Source organism: Chaetodon trifascialis, chromosome 3, assembly GCF_039877785.1.
Source record: "Chaetodon trifascialis isolate fChaTrf1 chromosome 3, fChaTrf1.hap1, whole genome shotgun sequence".
Classification (NCBI taxonomy): Eukaryota; Metazoa; Chordata; class Actinopteri; order Chaetodontiformes; family Chaetodontidae; genus Chaetodon; species Chaetodon trifascialis.
In genome coordinates this window covers 12,250,021-12,265,605 of record NC_092058.1, presented here as the reverse complement: position 1 = coordinate 12,265,605, position 15,585 = coordinate 12,250,021, and the positions used below count along the sequence as shown (strand labels likewise).

The following is a 15,585-nucleotide window of genomic DNA, read 5'->3' as shown; positions in this document are numbered from 1 at the left end:
CAGCAGTCACACAGCAGAGATTTGTCTCAACACAGGATGATAAAAACTGAAGATGAAGGAGCCTTGAAGGACGAGGAGAGCGTGTCCTCTAGACCTACCGTGATCACAGTCCTCTCCATGACGGCCAGGAGGGCATTTCCGCTGGCACTGTCCAGTCACATGATCACACGACACTCCTGGTGGACAGGCGCACTTCTTCTCACAGCCAGCTCCATAAGTGCCTGGGTTGCATTCTAGAGATGGGACACATTTGAAAAGCACCTCACTGATTTTCTCTGTGGTTTTCTGTCATTTTTCAGAGATCTGGCACTCCTCAACCTCTAAATGTGACATTATTTAGAGTCCCTTTACTGAGTATGTCAGAAGTTAAGTTAGCTTTCTAAATGCGACACAATCTGGCGACTTTGATTGATGCCAATTTCAGCCTGTATGGACATTTCCATCACAGTGGCTACAGAAACTGGAGATGCAGTATTTGGACATTTAATGGGCTTTTCCATTGGTGCTTTTGGCTGCACTGAGTCAAACCATAATGCATTGATTTGTATTTCCATTATGAATTTAAAGCACCAGTGTGTAGGATATTGGGGCATCTCGTGGTGAGGACGCAAATTTCAACCAACAGAATACACCTCACCCCTCACGCTCCCTTTCCTGTGAAACTCTCTAGTGTTTGGTTTGTCTGTTCAGGGCTTCTGTAGGAACATGGTGGTCCAACATGGCAGACCTATGTAAGACGACCCTTTACCTCTGCAGATATAAAGAGCTCATTTTAAGGCAATGAAAACACAACAATTGTCACTTTCAGGTGATTGTGCACTGATGAGAACATATGAATATTATATTCCACTTCTGCCAATTGATCCCTCTAAATCCTACACACTGGACCTCTGACCGTGCTGAGCTGTGCCGAGTTGCGCCTGTGATGGACCATCTCCATATTCAGATCAAAGTGCGCCTGACTGCCTGCAACTCAGCAGCATGTTTGAACAGCCGACGCTGCCACTGCCAGACGCAGCGGATATTTCATCAGTTTCAATCATCCCGTCTCCGTTTTTCAAGCAATAAGCGCTAAATGCCAAAGAAAATCAGAACGATAGCCAGAAAATTCATGATCCATGGCAAACTATATTTTTCCATCTCTTTTCTTGAACTGATTGCATGTCTGCTTCACCGGTGTGGGCTCAGGCTTGTGTGTTGCTGCTTCTTCGTTGTGTTTTTTGTATTTACTTTTGCAAACACTGGTTCAAAAAGTTCAAATAAAATTCATCATCTGTAATAGTACGGTGAGGACACCTTAGAGCAGAACACAGCCTACAGTAAATGTAAGTGAGGCCTGTGATGAGCAGTGGGCTCACCTTCCTTGCATGTATTGCCCTGGTAACCAGATTTACAGACACAGGTGCCATGGCGGCGGTGACACTCCAGAGTGTTTTGCTGGACACACTGACACTCCTCAGAGCAGCCTGCGCCGAAGGTCCACTTCGGACACGCTGAGGGAGAAAAAACAACATTAATTCACAGAAAGAGTCAAACATTGAAATCAGAGCCACAATACAAATATTTACATGCTTGTTTTACTGGATACTGATGCTTATAATGCTACTAAAACCCACACAGAGTCAGTCAATCAGTGCTTTTATAATCTGGGCTGCCTGACATGAGTGTTCAAGCGTGGGAGTCTGGTCATATTAGGACAGCTGGACTTACGGAGGTGACAGAAGCGTCCGTAGAGTCCCGGATCACACAGACAGGCGCCGTAGGTCCGGTGGCAGCGCCCGTTATTGGCACAGTTGCACTTCTTATTGCACTGCTTCCCATAGAGGCCCTTAGGACAGCCTGCACACAGGAGACAACCCAGCAAGTCGGAAGCAATTAAGGAAAAATGCAGGAAGAAACACTTTTGTCTGGGACGAAGGGAGACAACTCACCATCCTGACACAAGTCTCCACTGACCCCAGGTGGACAGCGGCAGCTCCCGGTGACGGGATCGCAGCTGGCGCCATTTTTACACTTACAGGGGAAGGAGCAGTTTTTACCAAAGTATCCCTCAGAGCATGCTGTGAGATTGAAAAACAAAAGGGTTAATCACCACTGAACTGACAAGACTGACTTCATAGCTTGATAGTAGCGACAGAATAAATGTGTGTGTGTCAGGAGTCTCACTCTGGTTGCAGATGATGCCGATCCACCCGTCAGGACAGTCGCAGCCAGTTCTCCATGGATTACATTTTCCTCCATTAGAACAGTCGTCGCACGTCAAACTGCAGTCATTGCCAAAAGTGTCGTCCAAACACACTGGAGACAACAGGCTAATGAATGAGAATAAGGCTCACACAGCATCAACAGCAAGTTCATGACAGTTCATAGTGAAGGACTTATTTATTTTTATCTGATCACGACACGCTGACATGACTCACAAACACGGAATTTAGTACAGTAACCGCCTCATTGGATGTCAGAGGTTATGAGTGTGTCAGTGTTGACAGATTTTTACAACGTTGAGCCAAGCTAAGAAGAGTGAAATCAGTTACATCATATGTCGGCAAAAGGTTACTTGAAAACAGATCAAACAACACATTTATTTGAATGGACAATGTTTTGATCGCTGTCAAATATTTGTCAGGTCAAAAAATGTCAAAATTTGCTTGTAGGCGCTACTCTTGTCAACTTTCAGTGAAGCAGCATTAAACATTTAACGTCCGCTGTAGTCAAAATAGTTCATCAAGTTTGGGAGACACAAAACAGAGCCTCTGACTTCCTGTTACCGTCTCCGTTCAGCTGCCAGGACATGTAAGCCTCAGCATTCCTGCCAGAGAAGCTGTGGTGCTACAGTATGTACCGACAGTCTGGGAGCACAGTAATTCAGTAATTAACCCCCACCGAGTGGTCTGTTCCTGCCTGCAGTAAATGAGTCTCTCAGACAGCCTCACCTCCCGGGAGTCGCTCTCAGGTAATCAGATACAGGTTCCTAAAAAGGGGAAACTCACCAAATTTCTCTGCCAGGTTGCTCTCGGCCCTCAGCTCACCCTCGTCGTCTTCATAGTCGTCATAGCGCTCCAGGGGTTGGCTGTAGTCCTGCATCAAGGTGAGCTGAGGACGAATGAGAGGAAACTCGATGGCACCTCCGCTGGACAGGGCCTCGATCGCATCTTCAAGCGCTGCGGGGACATAGACAGGAAGAAAGGAAGTTAGACACAATTGAAACAAAACACACTGTATGTCTGGAAGTGTGAAGGTACTTTAAGCAAGTATGAAATAAGAAAGTTAAAAATAAAGGCTTGACTGTGGTTGACTAATAGCAACATTACATAAAAAAAATCCGGCTTTAAAGTGTTAACTGAAACTATCACACCTCCGTCAGCAGGTTTTCTGTCAGATGTCAAACAAGACGAGGTTTTTAAGAGGCAGCATTTCCATATTTTTATGATCAGTTCTGTCTTGTCTATGCAGCACTTTAGAAGCATTTTATCCACAAAAGTATGTTCCAGCTCACAAGGATATTTTCCAGCCGGCTCTGATGAAGCAGTTGTTTTTCACAGAGGACGTTTTGACTTGTTGCAGTAGGAAAAGCACAAGTGTTAATAATAAAAATGGCTAAATCAAATTTAACTGCCTCAGTTTCAGGATCCTGGTGTTGTGCATGCTGGCTCACTGTCACACTGTCATGGTTTACTGAGACGCTTGCACAGAGCAGAGCCATCTTTAATATTATTTGTAACATGTGTTTTTCCCATGATGACAAGAAAAATTTCTGCTGTGAAAAACACCAGTTATTCAAAAACCACTAGTGGCTGGCTGGCTGACTGGCTGGTAACGTTACTGTACTTGATCTTTATTTTTTCCAGTCGTGAGATCAAACTGTGGGCCAGTTTTGAAGTGTGTGTTGAAATTATACAATTTTATGCCATAAAAAATGAGTACAAGCATTATGCTTAAACACATAGACAACATCTCAAACTGCACTACCCTTCTCCACAAAGCCGCTCTTTAATACTCTTTAAAATCTCGACTGAAAGACTCAGTGCACACGATGTTTTTTGCAGTACAACAACAACAGTTTGCCAAATTTTCTGGCAGCATGCTTCTGGTGTGACTCCCACTCGCCTGCTCTCTTTAACCTGATTGCTGATACTCACGGATGCAGGACTGCCGGTCATCGTCCAGACGGAAACCCCGGCGGCAGAAGCACTGAAAGGAACCTGCGCTGTTCTGGCACGTGTGATCGCAGCCGCCATTAGCAGCCAGACACTCATCTACATCTAAACAACACAGACAGAACACAGACTCGAACACATTTGCCACACAAAAGAGGAGAAGCTGAGAGAAGCCAAAGGAATGTAAGCGAACAGCTCTCACTTTACATGTTGAACTAAAACAAAGACAACAGTGTGTGTGTGTTTGTGTTGACGTCTCCAGAGTCAGACTGGAGCTCTCTCAAATTCAACACAAGTAAACAATCAGTCTCATGAAAGTGAGCGCCATCCACAGTTTGACGGAGGCTTTAACATACCGTCACAGCTACATCCGTCTGAGTTGAGCCTGTATCCTGCTGAGCAGTAGCATTCATAACCTCCGGGGTAGTTGGTGCAGTCCTGCTCGCAGCAGGAGCTCTGCTCTCCACACTCATCGACATCTGCCAAACACAACAAGCAGGAAGGCAGAAATCATGAACCGACCGACTGCAGTCATATACACAAACTTTTTATGAGACAATGTAAATTGTGCAGGTTTAACAGTTACAAGAAGAGGATAATATTACTGAATTGAAACTTTTCCTTTATAAACTTTGGCTTGTATCAATAAATGTTCTCCCCCGTGTTCATAAGTCAGAAACTCAAGAGAAGAGTGTTTTGTTGTTTTAGGTTAGAGTCTTTAAGGTGCCCCAAAATCCTGCTAGATGATGTTTTTTATTTTAACTTATTACCATTTAAAAATATCGATTTTTTAACCAAACCTTCATGGTTATAGTGTTCAGTTTTGGAATGGTAAGAGATTTCTTAGATCCACAATGACTATTAGAGCCCGACTCTGACCAGAGCTGGTCACAAACACCACTTAACTAATCCACATGTGCTCTTATGATTCAATAAGAGTTCATTGAGAGGTTTGAGTGTGAATGAAATGCCTGAGTACGCCTTCTCTAATCTGTCTAATCCGTTGTAAGACTGTTTTTAAGGTAGCTTTAAGTGCACTGCAGCCTCTTACCAACACAGGTTTTCAGGTCATCGTCCAGTCTGTAACCATTGTTGCAGGAGCAAACAGGCCCGCTGGTTGAATGTTGGCAGTGGTGGGAACAGCCGCCGTTGTTGTTCTCGCAGCTGTTCACGATTTCCATCTCAATTCCTTTAAAAAAGTTCACAGTGAGATCATGTGTGTTAATTAAAGGACTGTGCCAAATAAATCTGATGTTTCTATGCGTGTGCTGGAATAGCATTAAGACGTTGAACTGACTGTAACACTGTTTTCCATCAGATCCCAGCTCATAGGCAGTGTTACACACACAGGCGTACGAGCCCAGTGTGTTGTGGCAGCCATGAGCGCAGTTGGCTTCTTCTGTCTCACACTCATCAATATCTGTGACAGAAATATGTTTTAAAAAAGAAAGAAAGTTAAATAAAATGGAAGAATACATCTGGTTGCACAGGTTCGTTTACACACACCATCGTCCCATATGTGTTTCTCACAAATCAAATCCACACACTGTTCACTCAGTGTCCTTAGAAAGTGAAAATGAGGACAATGGCTTGCAAATTCTGTATCATGGGACCATTTAGTAGCTGCTCTGGGGCTTTGTGTGTTTTTTGTTTTATTCTCCAACTTATTTTACATTAATTTCGGCATTCTGAGCCGACATGGACGAGAAGTCTTTAAAGTGTTGAGGAAGAGGACTGTGTGATATGATCAAAAGCTCCAGAGCTGCTACTAAATGTGTCTCAACACTCAATTAACTCTGAGCCATACTGATATAACGTCACTGTTATTGTTACTGGTGAATTTACCTTCACAGGTTTTCCCGTCTTCTGCCAGGATGTAACCAGCTTTACAGTCGCAGTGAGCTTTGCCACCATCAGCCCGACACTCGTGCATGCAGCCTCCATTCTGGTCTGCACAGGGATTCTGCACTGTAACACAGAAAGCGACGCTCAGAAACATAAATCCACTGGCGTCAGCCAAGTGGGGAACACTTTTGACACACTCGTGGAGAAAACTGCAAAAACTGCTTGATCCTAATGCAGAGCATGTGGAGAGCTTTAAATCCACCCTGCTCCTCCACATCATCTCTTTCTTGCTCTCTCTGCATAGTTGTGTGTTTGACTTGTGCAAGCCTGCCCGGCATCTGGGATGAGAACCTTCAGCTCTGCAAAAATTAGAGGAAGCCATTCACAGCCAACAATTACAAAGTAAAAGCATGTGAAAGACAGTAATTTAAAATGCATATGTATAATTTCCCACCCCCAGAGAGCTATACTCAACTGTGCTGCTGCAGAGATCGGAGAGATTAAAAGAAGCAAGGACATCAAAATACTAATTTGAGGAAGAAAACAATGAAGGAGTTGCTGTGATTCACTCCAATTTAATGTCTCATCCGATGAATGTCAGTTAATCCGCCTCCAGCAAAGACATCCTGTCAGATAATCACAACTGGCAGCAGATGCAAGCAATGTGTGTTTAATGTTGTGATCAAATCTTCAGAATCACACCTTCAAAATCTTCTAAAATACTCAGTTTTATTGGCACTCTCTCCACAGTCACCCATCCACTTATTATTCCTCCTTTCCATCTTGGGGCGGGTGTGTTGATGTGTATTTAGTGTTGCCTTACACCAGAGCTCAGGCACTCACATTTACAGTGCTTGCCATCCTCTGCCAGCACGTAATTTGGCTTGCAGCGACAGCGGAAATGAGCGGCAGACTGCTGCACACAGTACTGTTCACATCCTCCGTTGCTGATGGCACATGAATGAACAGCTAAAAAAGCAAAAGAAAAAAGAAGAAAAACTTAGTTGCATGACAAAATTCAAGAGAAACTTAATTGGAGGGACACAAAGAGAAGCAGTCACAGGGAATCAGAAAATCAGGCTTCTTCACAGAAAAATTACCATAAATCCAAACTGCAGTTCCTTGTTAGTCTTTCTGAAATTATAATTTGACTGCAGCGTCACATCTACAGGAATATTTCTCAGACAGGTCATGACTGCTGTAGACACTCAGAAGCCTCAGAGGATTGTTATGCTCTGAACCACGAGAGATCCAACACCATAAAAGGGCCAAAAATCACAGCGAGATTTGAATGGCAGGACCTCTGTGACCCTGTGGTGGACAACGCTCGTCCGCTGATGAGATCGAGGGCAAAATCAGCTCAATCATCTTCCTCCGTCTGTGCTTCTCTTCTTTGTGGCAAAGGATGAAACCCCGGTAGACAGCCTGGACCACTCAGAGAAAACAACAGGTAGAGACTGAACAGCCCGTCGTTCTCACAGACGGTGTTTTTCATACTCTAGAGTCAAGATCCATCCATCACGAGTACACGTCAGACCACAGAGAGCTTTCCAGCGCAAATATTATTCAGCCACATGCTAAGTGTGGGATACATCTGACCTCTGCTGGCAGATCCAGAGTTGGATAAGACCAGAGGAGCCGAGGCTGAATTGATTTGAGGACATCTGCTGTTCTTTTTCTCCCTATGACTCTGTGCTGTTTGGTATGTGTTGTCTTTTATCCAGTATGTATGGTCATGCTGTGCATCGTGCAAAAAATACGATTCACTCGTTATATGGAAAGAAAAGCTGATTTCACCACGCGACCCGCGAACACAGACACGTTTTGCAGCTCGCCTCTGCGCAATCCTTACACGACAGTCGGCAGATGGATATGCAGCCTCACAGATAAGCTTCACCTGGGAGTCAGTCCAGATGTGCTCTATGATTATTAGAGCAATCAGTCATTTCTTCGTGCAACAGCTGTCACACACCAGATCCTCCCAGGGACAGTTGGGTCCCAGCTACAGCGCCTGCTCTATGTGACAATGAAACAACTTTCATCTCATGAAGCCAAGAAACACATAACCGTTTCCTCTCTAAATGTCACGACACTCTGTATACATTCCTGACTGCACAATCTGCTGCCAGGTTTATACTCCTTTTTCTATCAGCTATTTCTGGAAAAACCCATTTCTAATGTAGCCGGTGTGACAGAAACAACACACGGGTACTGCATGAACACTGACAGCAGTGAAGAAATGAAGCTGATGTGAGTGTTCAAATAACACAGAAGCAGGATTTAAAGACCCCTTCCAATGAAAATTAAGCTTTTAACTTGGTCATGAACTGAATATCTTTGGTTTCTGGACAATCTGGCAATGCAAAACCATTTAATGACAGGAAATTGCGATGGCCATTTTTCAAACCCTTCTGACAGTCCATACGCTAACTAATAATCGCTCAAGTAAATGGCAGATTAATGGATAATAAACAAACAGCATTTAGTTTGCAGCCTTGATACAAATATTCTCCAGGACATGTCACAGTGTGGCTTTACCAACAAATGTGACTTGAATCATCTCACAATGGGGTTTTGTCAGAATCAAAGTGCTCATCTACTACAACATAGTGAATGTGGTTTACATGATGAAGTGCCCATGTCAAAAAGTGCATGTGGCCAAACTTCAATAAAATAATGACCCAAAAGAACCAGCAAACCAGTGTGTAATTGTGAGTTTTGAATAAGTGGAGCCACAGTACAAAGGAGGGTCTTCATACTCGGCTTCTAACCGGATTAAAGGAAGGATGAGACCTCATGTTATGGCCAACTGTGTTACTTGATGTTGTCCCTGTTAGCTGCAGTATTTCACCGTGCTGACTTAAGAGCGTTTTTCCAGCTTGTACAGAGAAGGCACAGCCACAAAGGTGTGACCTTCCTTACCGAGGCAGGTGCGACCGTCCACATGCAAGCGAGAGCCCGGGTGGCATTCACAGTAGTAGGAGCCCCTGGTGTTAACACATCTGTGCTGGCAGCCTCCATTATGGACCTGGCACTCATCAATATCTGCAGGGAAGGAGGGAGAACAGAAACAGACAGAAGCAGGCAGAAGGAGAGAAACAGGAGAGAAATGAGTGCAATTGGACTAAATCCTCTCATTATGGGAAAAAACGGTCACAAGAATAAAGTCCATATGAGCTGCCAAGCTGAGAGAGGAATTTAATGCAGGTTTTAGGATAAAGATGTTCTCCAAGAAGAAAGGAGATGATGGATGAGGAGGGAACGTATTCCACAAGTGCACTGCAGCTCAAACACACAAATCTCCCATGTGGTAACAACTACTGAACATTTAAAAACAAATTTAAATTCCTCCGCTTCTTGTCGACGTCCCTTGGGTGCAGCAAACATATGGAAACTTAAATTAGAGGATGCAAATCATACACATTCCTCTCAGCCGAGCGTTGAGATTATAAACAAATACAAGAAGGGGGTTCTGAGAGAGCGGTGGTGAGTGCTGTGTGACCAGATTGCAAATGAAACAAGCCATGTTCCTAAACATTTCTTATTTTAGGGGTCAAAGACTAATAAATTGTTTTCGGAGTTCTTCAGCAGACCCCCTGTGAGATCTGAGCTGATTTATGAAGCCCGGCTCTGTTTGGACCTCCGCGACCCGCCCGTCTGCTGCCATCATCATCAGGAAAATTAGGGCATGACGCTGAATCCACCTCACCTCCAGGCCAGTGACAAGTTACCTGCCTCAAAATGACTAAAATTAGCACAGTGGAGTCAATGGAAATGTTGCTGACTGAACCAAATGACTGAGTGATGTGACGGATTAAAGAGGTGAGGGTGAATGCCTCCTGGCTGCTGCATGCTGTCTGTAAAAACAGCTAACACATCATAAAAGACTATTAGTCAGCGCCAAGTTAAACGTCTGGTTGAGAAATGTGTTGTTGAGTACAGTCATGACTGCAGGCAGCGAGAAACTATTTCAAGCATTCAAAGGACTTCCTGTGAAAAAAGGAGCTGGTTTGATAAACTAGCTGAGTAACTAGTTTTGCTTGGGACAAACTCCTGAAACGCTGACTGTCCCACCACAGCTACACCTCTGCAGTAAATAATACACTTGACTTTTAGTTATTGCTGTTTTGGAAACTTTTTGATTGTCTTTTTGTTGTCATTGTGAGTCTCACATTTGCAAATATTTGCAGCACATTATTTCTGTACATCTGGCAAATATTAAGGAATGTTCGCTTTCCTTTCAGCTCTGTTTTTGGTCTCCACCAGGGAACTATCTGTCTCTTTAGCTGCTAAATGCTCCATTATGTTCACCAGCTAGTCGCTAACTGCGTCTGTCTGCTGTTTGGTGTCTCAGAGGGTCTGTAACACACTGTAGGGAGAGAATTTGGCCTTCACAGCGCTGGTGTCACGCTGTGTGGGATGAAGGCAGCATGGAGTTGATCTGAGCCTCATTGTGCATGTTACACCGCACTACATCACTGTCTTCATGTTCCCGCAGTACACACAAGTACACACAAACAGTATATGACCTGTGATGTACCCATAAATCCGCTCTTTACAAGACCCAAAAGACACCATCCTGATGTTAGAGCATGATGAAGCACAGTGCTATAAATTATGACATTTTAGTAGTTAATATGATAGATGAAAGAGTGATTCTCCTCTTCATAATAAAAACATGGATGGGATTAGGATAAGAACAAAAATGCAGTGTATGAGCATAAAGGGACTAAAACCTATTCTCTTAATGGTTCCAGTAAAACCTGCCCAAAACTGCTGAATTATAGAAATATCCTGCGGCTGAACCCATCTCCTCCCAATAATATCCCACGACATCTTCAAATATAGTGTTTGGGGCAGAAATGAGCTTCTAAACTTTCCTCTTCTTCATTTCTCTGCTGCCAAACTTCAAGCTCCACTCCATCCAGGAAAGCTGGCAGCAGCCGTCCTTTCGTTTTTCCATCCATGCTGCATGCCGTCCTTTGGTTTGGGTTTTCATGAAAGGGGTCCAGCGCTGTGGAGCTGCTCTTCCTCTGTCGAATGCAGCGCAGTCAGTGAATCCCCTCCAGTCGACAGAACATGATCCCCTCCGAACCCGGAGCCAAAGCCTCAGCAGTCGTTGGCTCTTACCGAAGGAACATTAATTTTCTGCCCGCAGCCACCTACAGCACGGTGTCGTCTTCATGGAAAACTATTTTGGTCCGTTTCCGAAAAGGTGATTTGTTTATTGTGCGCACAAGATAAATCATTTCTGAACACTTGATTTACCTCCAAGAATGACATCGAAGTCACACAGCAGATCAGAGGGATTAACAGCACTGGGGTAATAATAAATGTAAAACATGTTTCATCTTGCGCATTTATCCCCGAGCGCTTCAGTCCTGCCAAACATGAAAAGAAATATTCTATCATAATAATATTGACATAATCTGTCTAGAGTCTATCGGGTTTCCAGCCCTGTTTGTGTTAGCTTTACAAAGAGTCTCTCATGATTCATAGTTCATGTTTTCATGTGCACTAATCTTTGTTGATAAAAGCCGTCCTCCCCTTCTCTGATCAGAGACAAAGTTATCTGCCAGACAGCGCGTACAGCAGACACATTATCAGTGGCACTGGTTAGCCAGTCTGGCTGTGGAGAGGCACAAGCAGATACTCTGACTACTGTAAAGAACCCCCTACTTATCCATTTACTCCTACTGTATATAAAAAATATGAAGATATGCGCAACCAAAAATCATTTTACAATCCTTTGTGAATGAAAAGAAAAGACTTCAACTACTTTAAATGGCTGCATTTCCTTTTTCTTTTTTTTTTGAAAGAGTGAAATGAGTTTATTGTAAAATAAAATGACGGCATCACTCACTTCAGTGATAAATATGTTTTAAAAACTAGCCCTCTTGGATGGACCCAGAGTGGAAGCATTAAAGCCACCACAGCTTCAGCTGCATTTTGGCTGTGAATTTATCACTTACCTGCTGCTAGGTAGCCAAGGTTGTGACCATGGTAACCATGGTAACAGTGCGGCCTATAGCAAATCCTCCTATAGTAACTGTACGGATAGTTTGCAGCAGATGCCAGGGATGCCATCGCTTCAATTAACAGGAAAAAGAAAATCCACCATCCCGATGACAGAGCCATGGCCAAAAGTTAAATGTAACGCCAGAAAAAATGTTTAAAAATTAAATGATCTAAACACAACTATTGTTGTTAAGCACGTTAGCGATGGGAAACTGAAATGAATGAGCAGTCCTGAGTCCTGGTCTGATGTAACATGGTAACTACTTCTTATTCACTCTGCCTCCTGATTTTTCTCTCCATCTCTCTTTCACCCTCCCATCGACTAAATGTCCATCGCATTAAAGATCCTCCTCTCTCTCTCTCTCTCTCTCTCTCTCTCTCTCTCTCTCTCTCTCTCTCTCTCTCTCTCTCTCTCTCTCTCTCTCTCTTTTTCCCCACACGTCCCTCTCACCCCCAGCCTTAACTCTCTCTCACACTAAGGGTACATGCAGCACTGCATGAAGTACAAATAAATAATTCTACACTTTTACAAGCAAACAGTGATTTATATGGTTCCATCAATGATTTACTACATTTTACTACTGGGCCACTGTATTTTACAGTCTCTTCAAAGGATGTCATGTGATAGAAAGTGAGCTTTGTGAGTGCACATCACTCAGGTATTGGATAATGAAAGATCTGAACAGTAAAAGTAAAAGATGCGCTGTCTATATTTTTCTTTTGATATTGACATGTGTACAAAAAAAGCTGCCACCAAAGCAAAGCCAAATTTGATAAATGCCAGAAGTCAAATTCAGCATTTTTACTTCAAAACATCTGAGAAAGGAATGAGACTTGCTGTGAAATCGTCTATTCGGGAGCTAAGCACTGCGCTCTCTCATCTGTTGCCAGCACATATGTACACAAATACGGCAGCCAGACACGACAGCAATTTATAGAGCTTATAAAGAGCAGAGCACGTTCATGGTCAGCATCACTTCCCTGATTTGAGGAGAAATAGCCCTTACAGACCTCCGCAGGATACAATGAGCTTCGCTGCTTATGACTGCTCTTCTTAATAATGCAACCTTAAAGCTTCTGTAACATACACCTGTGCAGTCATTACATCAGGCCGCAAGCATCTCAGAGGTACTCAAGCTCAGACAGACCGGCAGAAACTGATACAGCTCATTTTTTGCGACACCGCACGCGAACATATTCACAACTCTGCACAAAATGCATATTTGTGCCGACTTCAAAATCATGTGGACAATGATGCCAGCCAGGTGAGGGGGAAAGCAGCCCGCTCAAGCATGGAAGACAGATGATAGGCTCAGAGCCATCGACTGTAAGATGCCTTGCCAGAGTGAAAAAAATGTGAATAAAATACCAGAAAAATCCAGGAGAGAACTTAGCAACGGCGAGATGTTTTTTAGTGAAAGAATATCTTTACAGGAACTGTCCTGCTCTCTGGGTGAACACGAGCATCGGATATGTGTTGATTTTGGAAGACGTTACTCACACGCTCACTATTAAGACAGGTGGCAAGCACTGGCAGACCATTCCTCCCACCTTCATGCTCGCGTTGGTCTGAGGAGTGCAGTTCATTAAGCATGACGGCTAAAATGTTGACACTGCTGCACTCAGCATGACAGCGGTTACTGTTGGACTCTTCCACTTTGATCAGTGCCATTTGCATCAATGCTGCTTTTCCTGAAGAAAAGAAATAAATGCAGAAATAAAATGGAATTTGACCAGGAGCTTAAATCGGGGAGAATCTCCACATGGGATTAAATTGCATATTCATGATTTTCTGATCATTATTATTATTATTTTATTTTTTTTTTGGAGGGGGGGTGCACTGAACAAAAGATGTATTTGTTCATTTCTCATCCATTCCAGCAGAATTGGCATATTAACATCCCTCAGCAGATGTATTTCATTAAAAAAAAATCGTAGTATGTTGCCAAGGACAGGATTCCTCAAAAGCATTAGTGTGGTGGTATAAGATCCAACTCGGAGAACCTTTTATTCTGACCAGCTAAATGAATGGATCTTGTCTCTCATCCGGACTCATGCGGACTCAGTGTCGCCCACCTACAGGCTGCCATGCAGAAGGATAGCTGATCACTTTCTGCAGACGCGGCGCCACACATGCAAAGCTAACTTAAACATCCACAACATTTGCCCAGCTTCTTTTACCTCTGTTAATACTACTGCCAATTACGACAATTACAACATTAATGCTGCGGGTGGCTGTTTTCCTCCAATATACATCAGTGGTGGAGGGCAGAGAGCTATGAAAGCCAGCTGTGACAACGTTCCCATCAACTCTCCTAATAACCACGACCTGGATCAGATCCCTCAGCGGTTCCTTCAGCAGGCAGCCTCACTGCAGAACACTCCAGCGTCTCTCCTCTATGCTTGTCTGCTGCACAGAGCGACCATTATTCTGATTAAACAAACCACTCGCAGAGATTTCCCAACCAGAGACATCAAACTATGTTTGAGCAAAAAGAAGTCTCATGGGAAGCAGCTCAGTTATGGTGAGCTGTGGTTCACAGATGCTGGGCCTCCTGATGGACTGGTAGCTGCACTTTCTTCCACAGTTACTCTGAGTCGAGAAAGCATTTTATCATCAACTTAAAAAGATCTGGTCTTGATGTTTAGTTGCAGAATCCACATTCACTGAGCCACAAATAAAAAGACAACACAAGCCTGTGAATGTCAACAAAAACGTACAAAAAAAAAATACAGAAAAAAAGGACCAAAAACATTCATCAGTGTAATGAATGCTGAGTGGAGTAAAGACGCAAATCATGATTACTGCAAGATGAGCATTAGGGGTAAGATTAGGGGCTCAGTATGTTTAAAAAGAGACAGGTCGTTCAGCGTGTCATCCAATTATCTGTAAGCTGTCAAAACAAGACTAAGAGTCTACAGCTACCTGAGAGGCTCTAAAGTCAGGTATTTGCTCATTCACCAAAGTGATGCACACATTAAAAATTTGACAATGGTGCCAGATGGAAAGTAAGCATGAATGTCATGTCTGAACATATTTCAAGCCAATATGAAAGTTGAATATCTTAACAACTGGCGGACCAAGCAACTGACAGCATTGACATCCCGCTGCTGAAAACATTTAATCATGATGTGGGTTTTGAGTGGAATAAGAACATAAAACCAGATGAAGGTAATTTCAGGGTTAGGGGCTGCGCAATACTGACAAAATCAAATACTTTTTTTTTTTTTACAGGAATATTTCATTACAATGACATTTTTTTTTTTGGAGACGACCATTTGTGCCACCAAACGATATTTTCATTCAAGAACATTTTGAGTGTATAGTGTGGATAAAAGCACGACCAGAACACCAATATCTGATATCATACCACTGATAATGATCTGATAATACAACCCAGCACTGCAATCAAACAAATACAGCAGAGGACTCACCTTGACAGGTTTTACCGTCTTCGTTCAGTTTCAGTCCAGGAGGACACCTGCAGTAGAAACTTCCAATGGTGTTACAGCAGAGAGCCTCGCAGCCGCCATTGGTCTCCTCACACTCATTCACATCTGATGG

At 43.4% G+C, this 15,585-nt stretch overlaps 1 protein-coding gene across 1 annotated transcript in view; it reads right to left on the bottom strand.

Moving 5' to 3' along the window:
* megf6b (multiple EGF-like-domains 6b) overlaps window positions 1–15,585 on the bottom strand; it is a 59,292-nt gene that overhangs the window by 12,336 nt on the left and 31,371 nt on the right. Inside the window, exons 5-18 of the mRNA XM_070994166.1 lie at window positions 15,456–15,578; window positions 8,925–9,047; window positions 6,846–6,971; window positions 6,003–6,125; window positions 5,455–5,577; window positions 5,209–5,346; window positions 4,514–4,636; window positions 4,140–4,262; window positions 2,991–3,161; window positions 2,167–2,298; window positions 1,932–2,060; window positions 1,711–1,839; window positions 1,359–1,493; window positions 99–233 (exon numbers count right to left, since the gene is read on the bottom strand). Of these exons, the coding sequence (XP_070850267.1) occupies window positions 99–233; window positions 1,359–1,493; window positions 1,711–1,839; window positions 1,932–2,060; window positions 2,167–2,298; window positions 2,991–3,161; window positions 4,140–4,262; window positions 4,514–4,636; window positions 5,209–5,346; window positions 5,455–5,577; window positions 6,003–6,125; window positions 6,846–6,971; window positions 8,925–9,047; window positions 15,456–15,578 (1,833 nt within the window). The remainder of the gene's footprint in view (window positions 1–98; window positions 234–1,358; window positions 1,494–1,710; window positions 1,840–1,931; window positions 2,061–2,166; window positions 2,299–2,990; window positions 3,162–4,139; window positions 4,263–4,513; window positions 4,637–5,208; window positions 5,347–5,454; window positions 5,578–6,002; window positions 6,126–6,845; window positions 6,972–8,924; window positions 9,048–15,455; window positions 15,579–15,585) is intronic.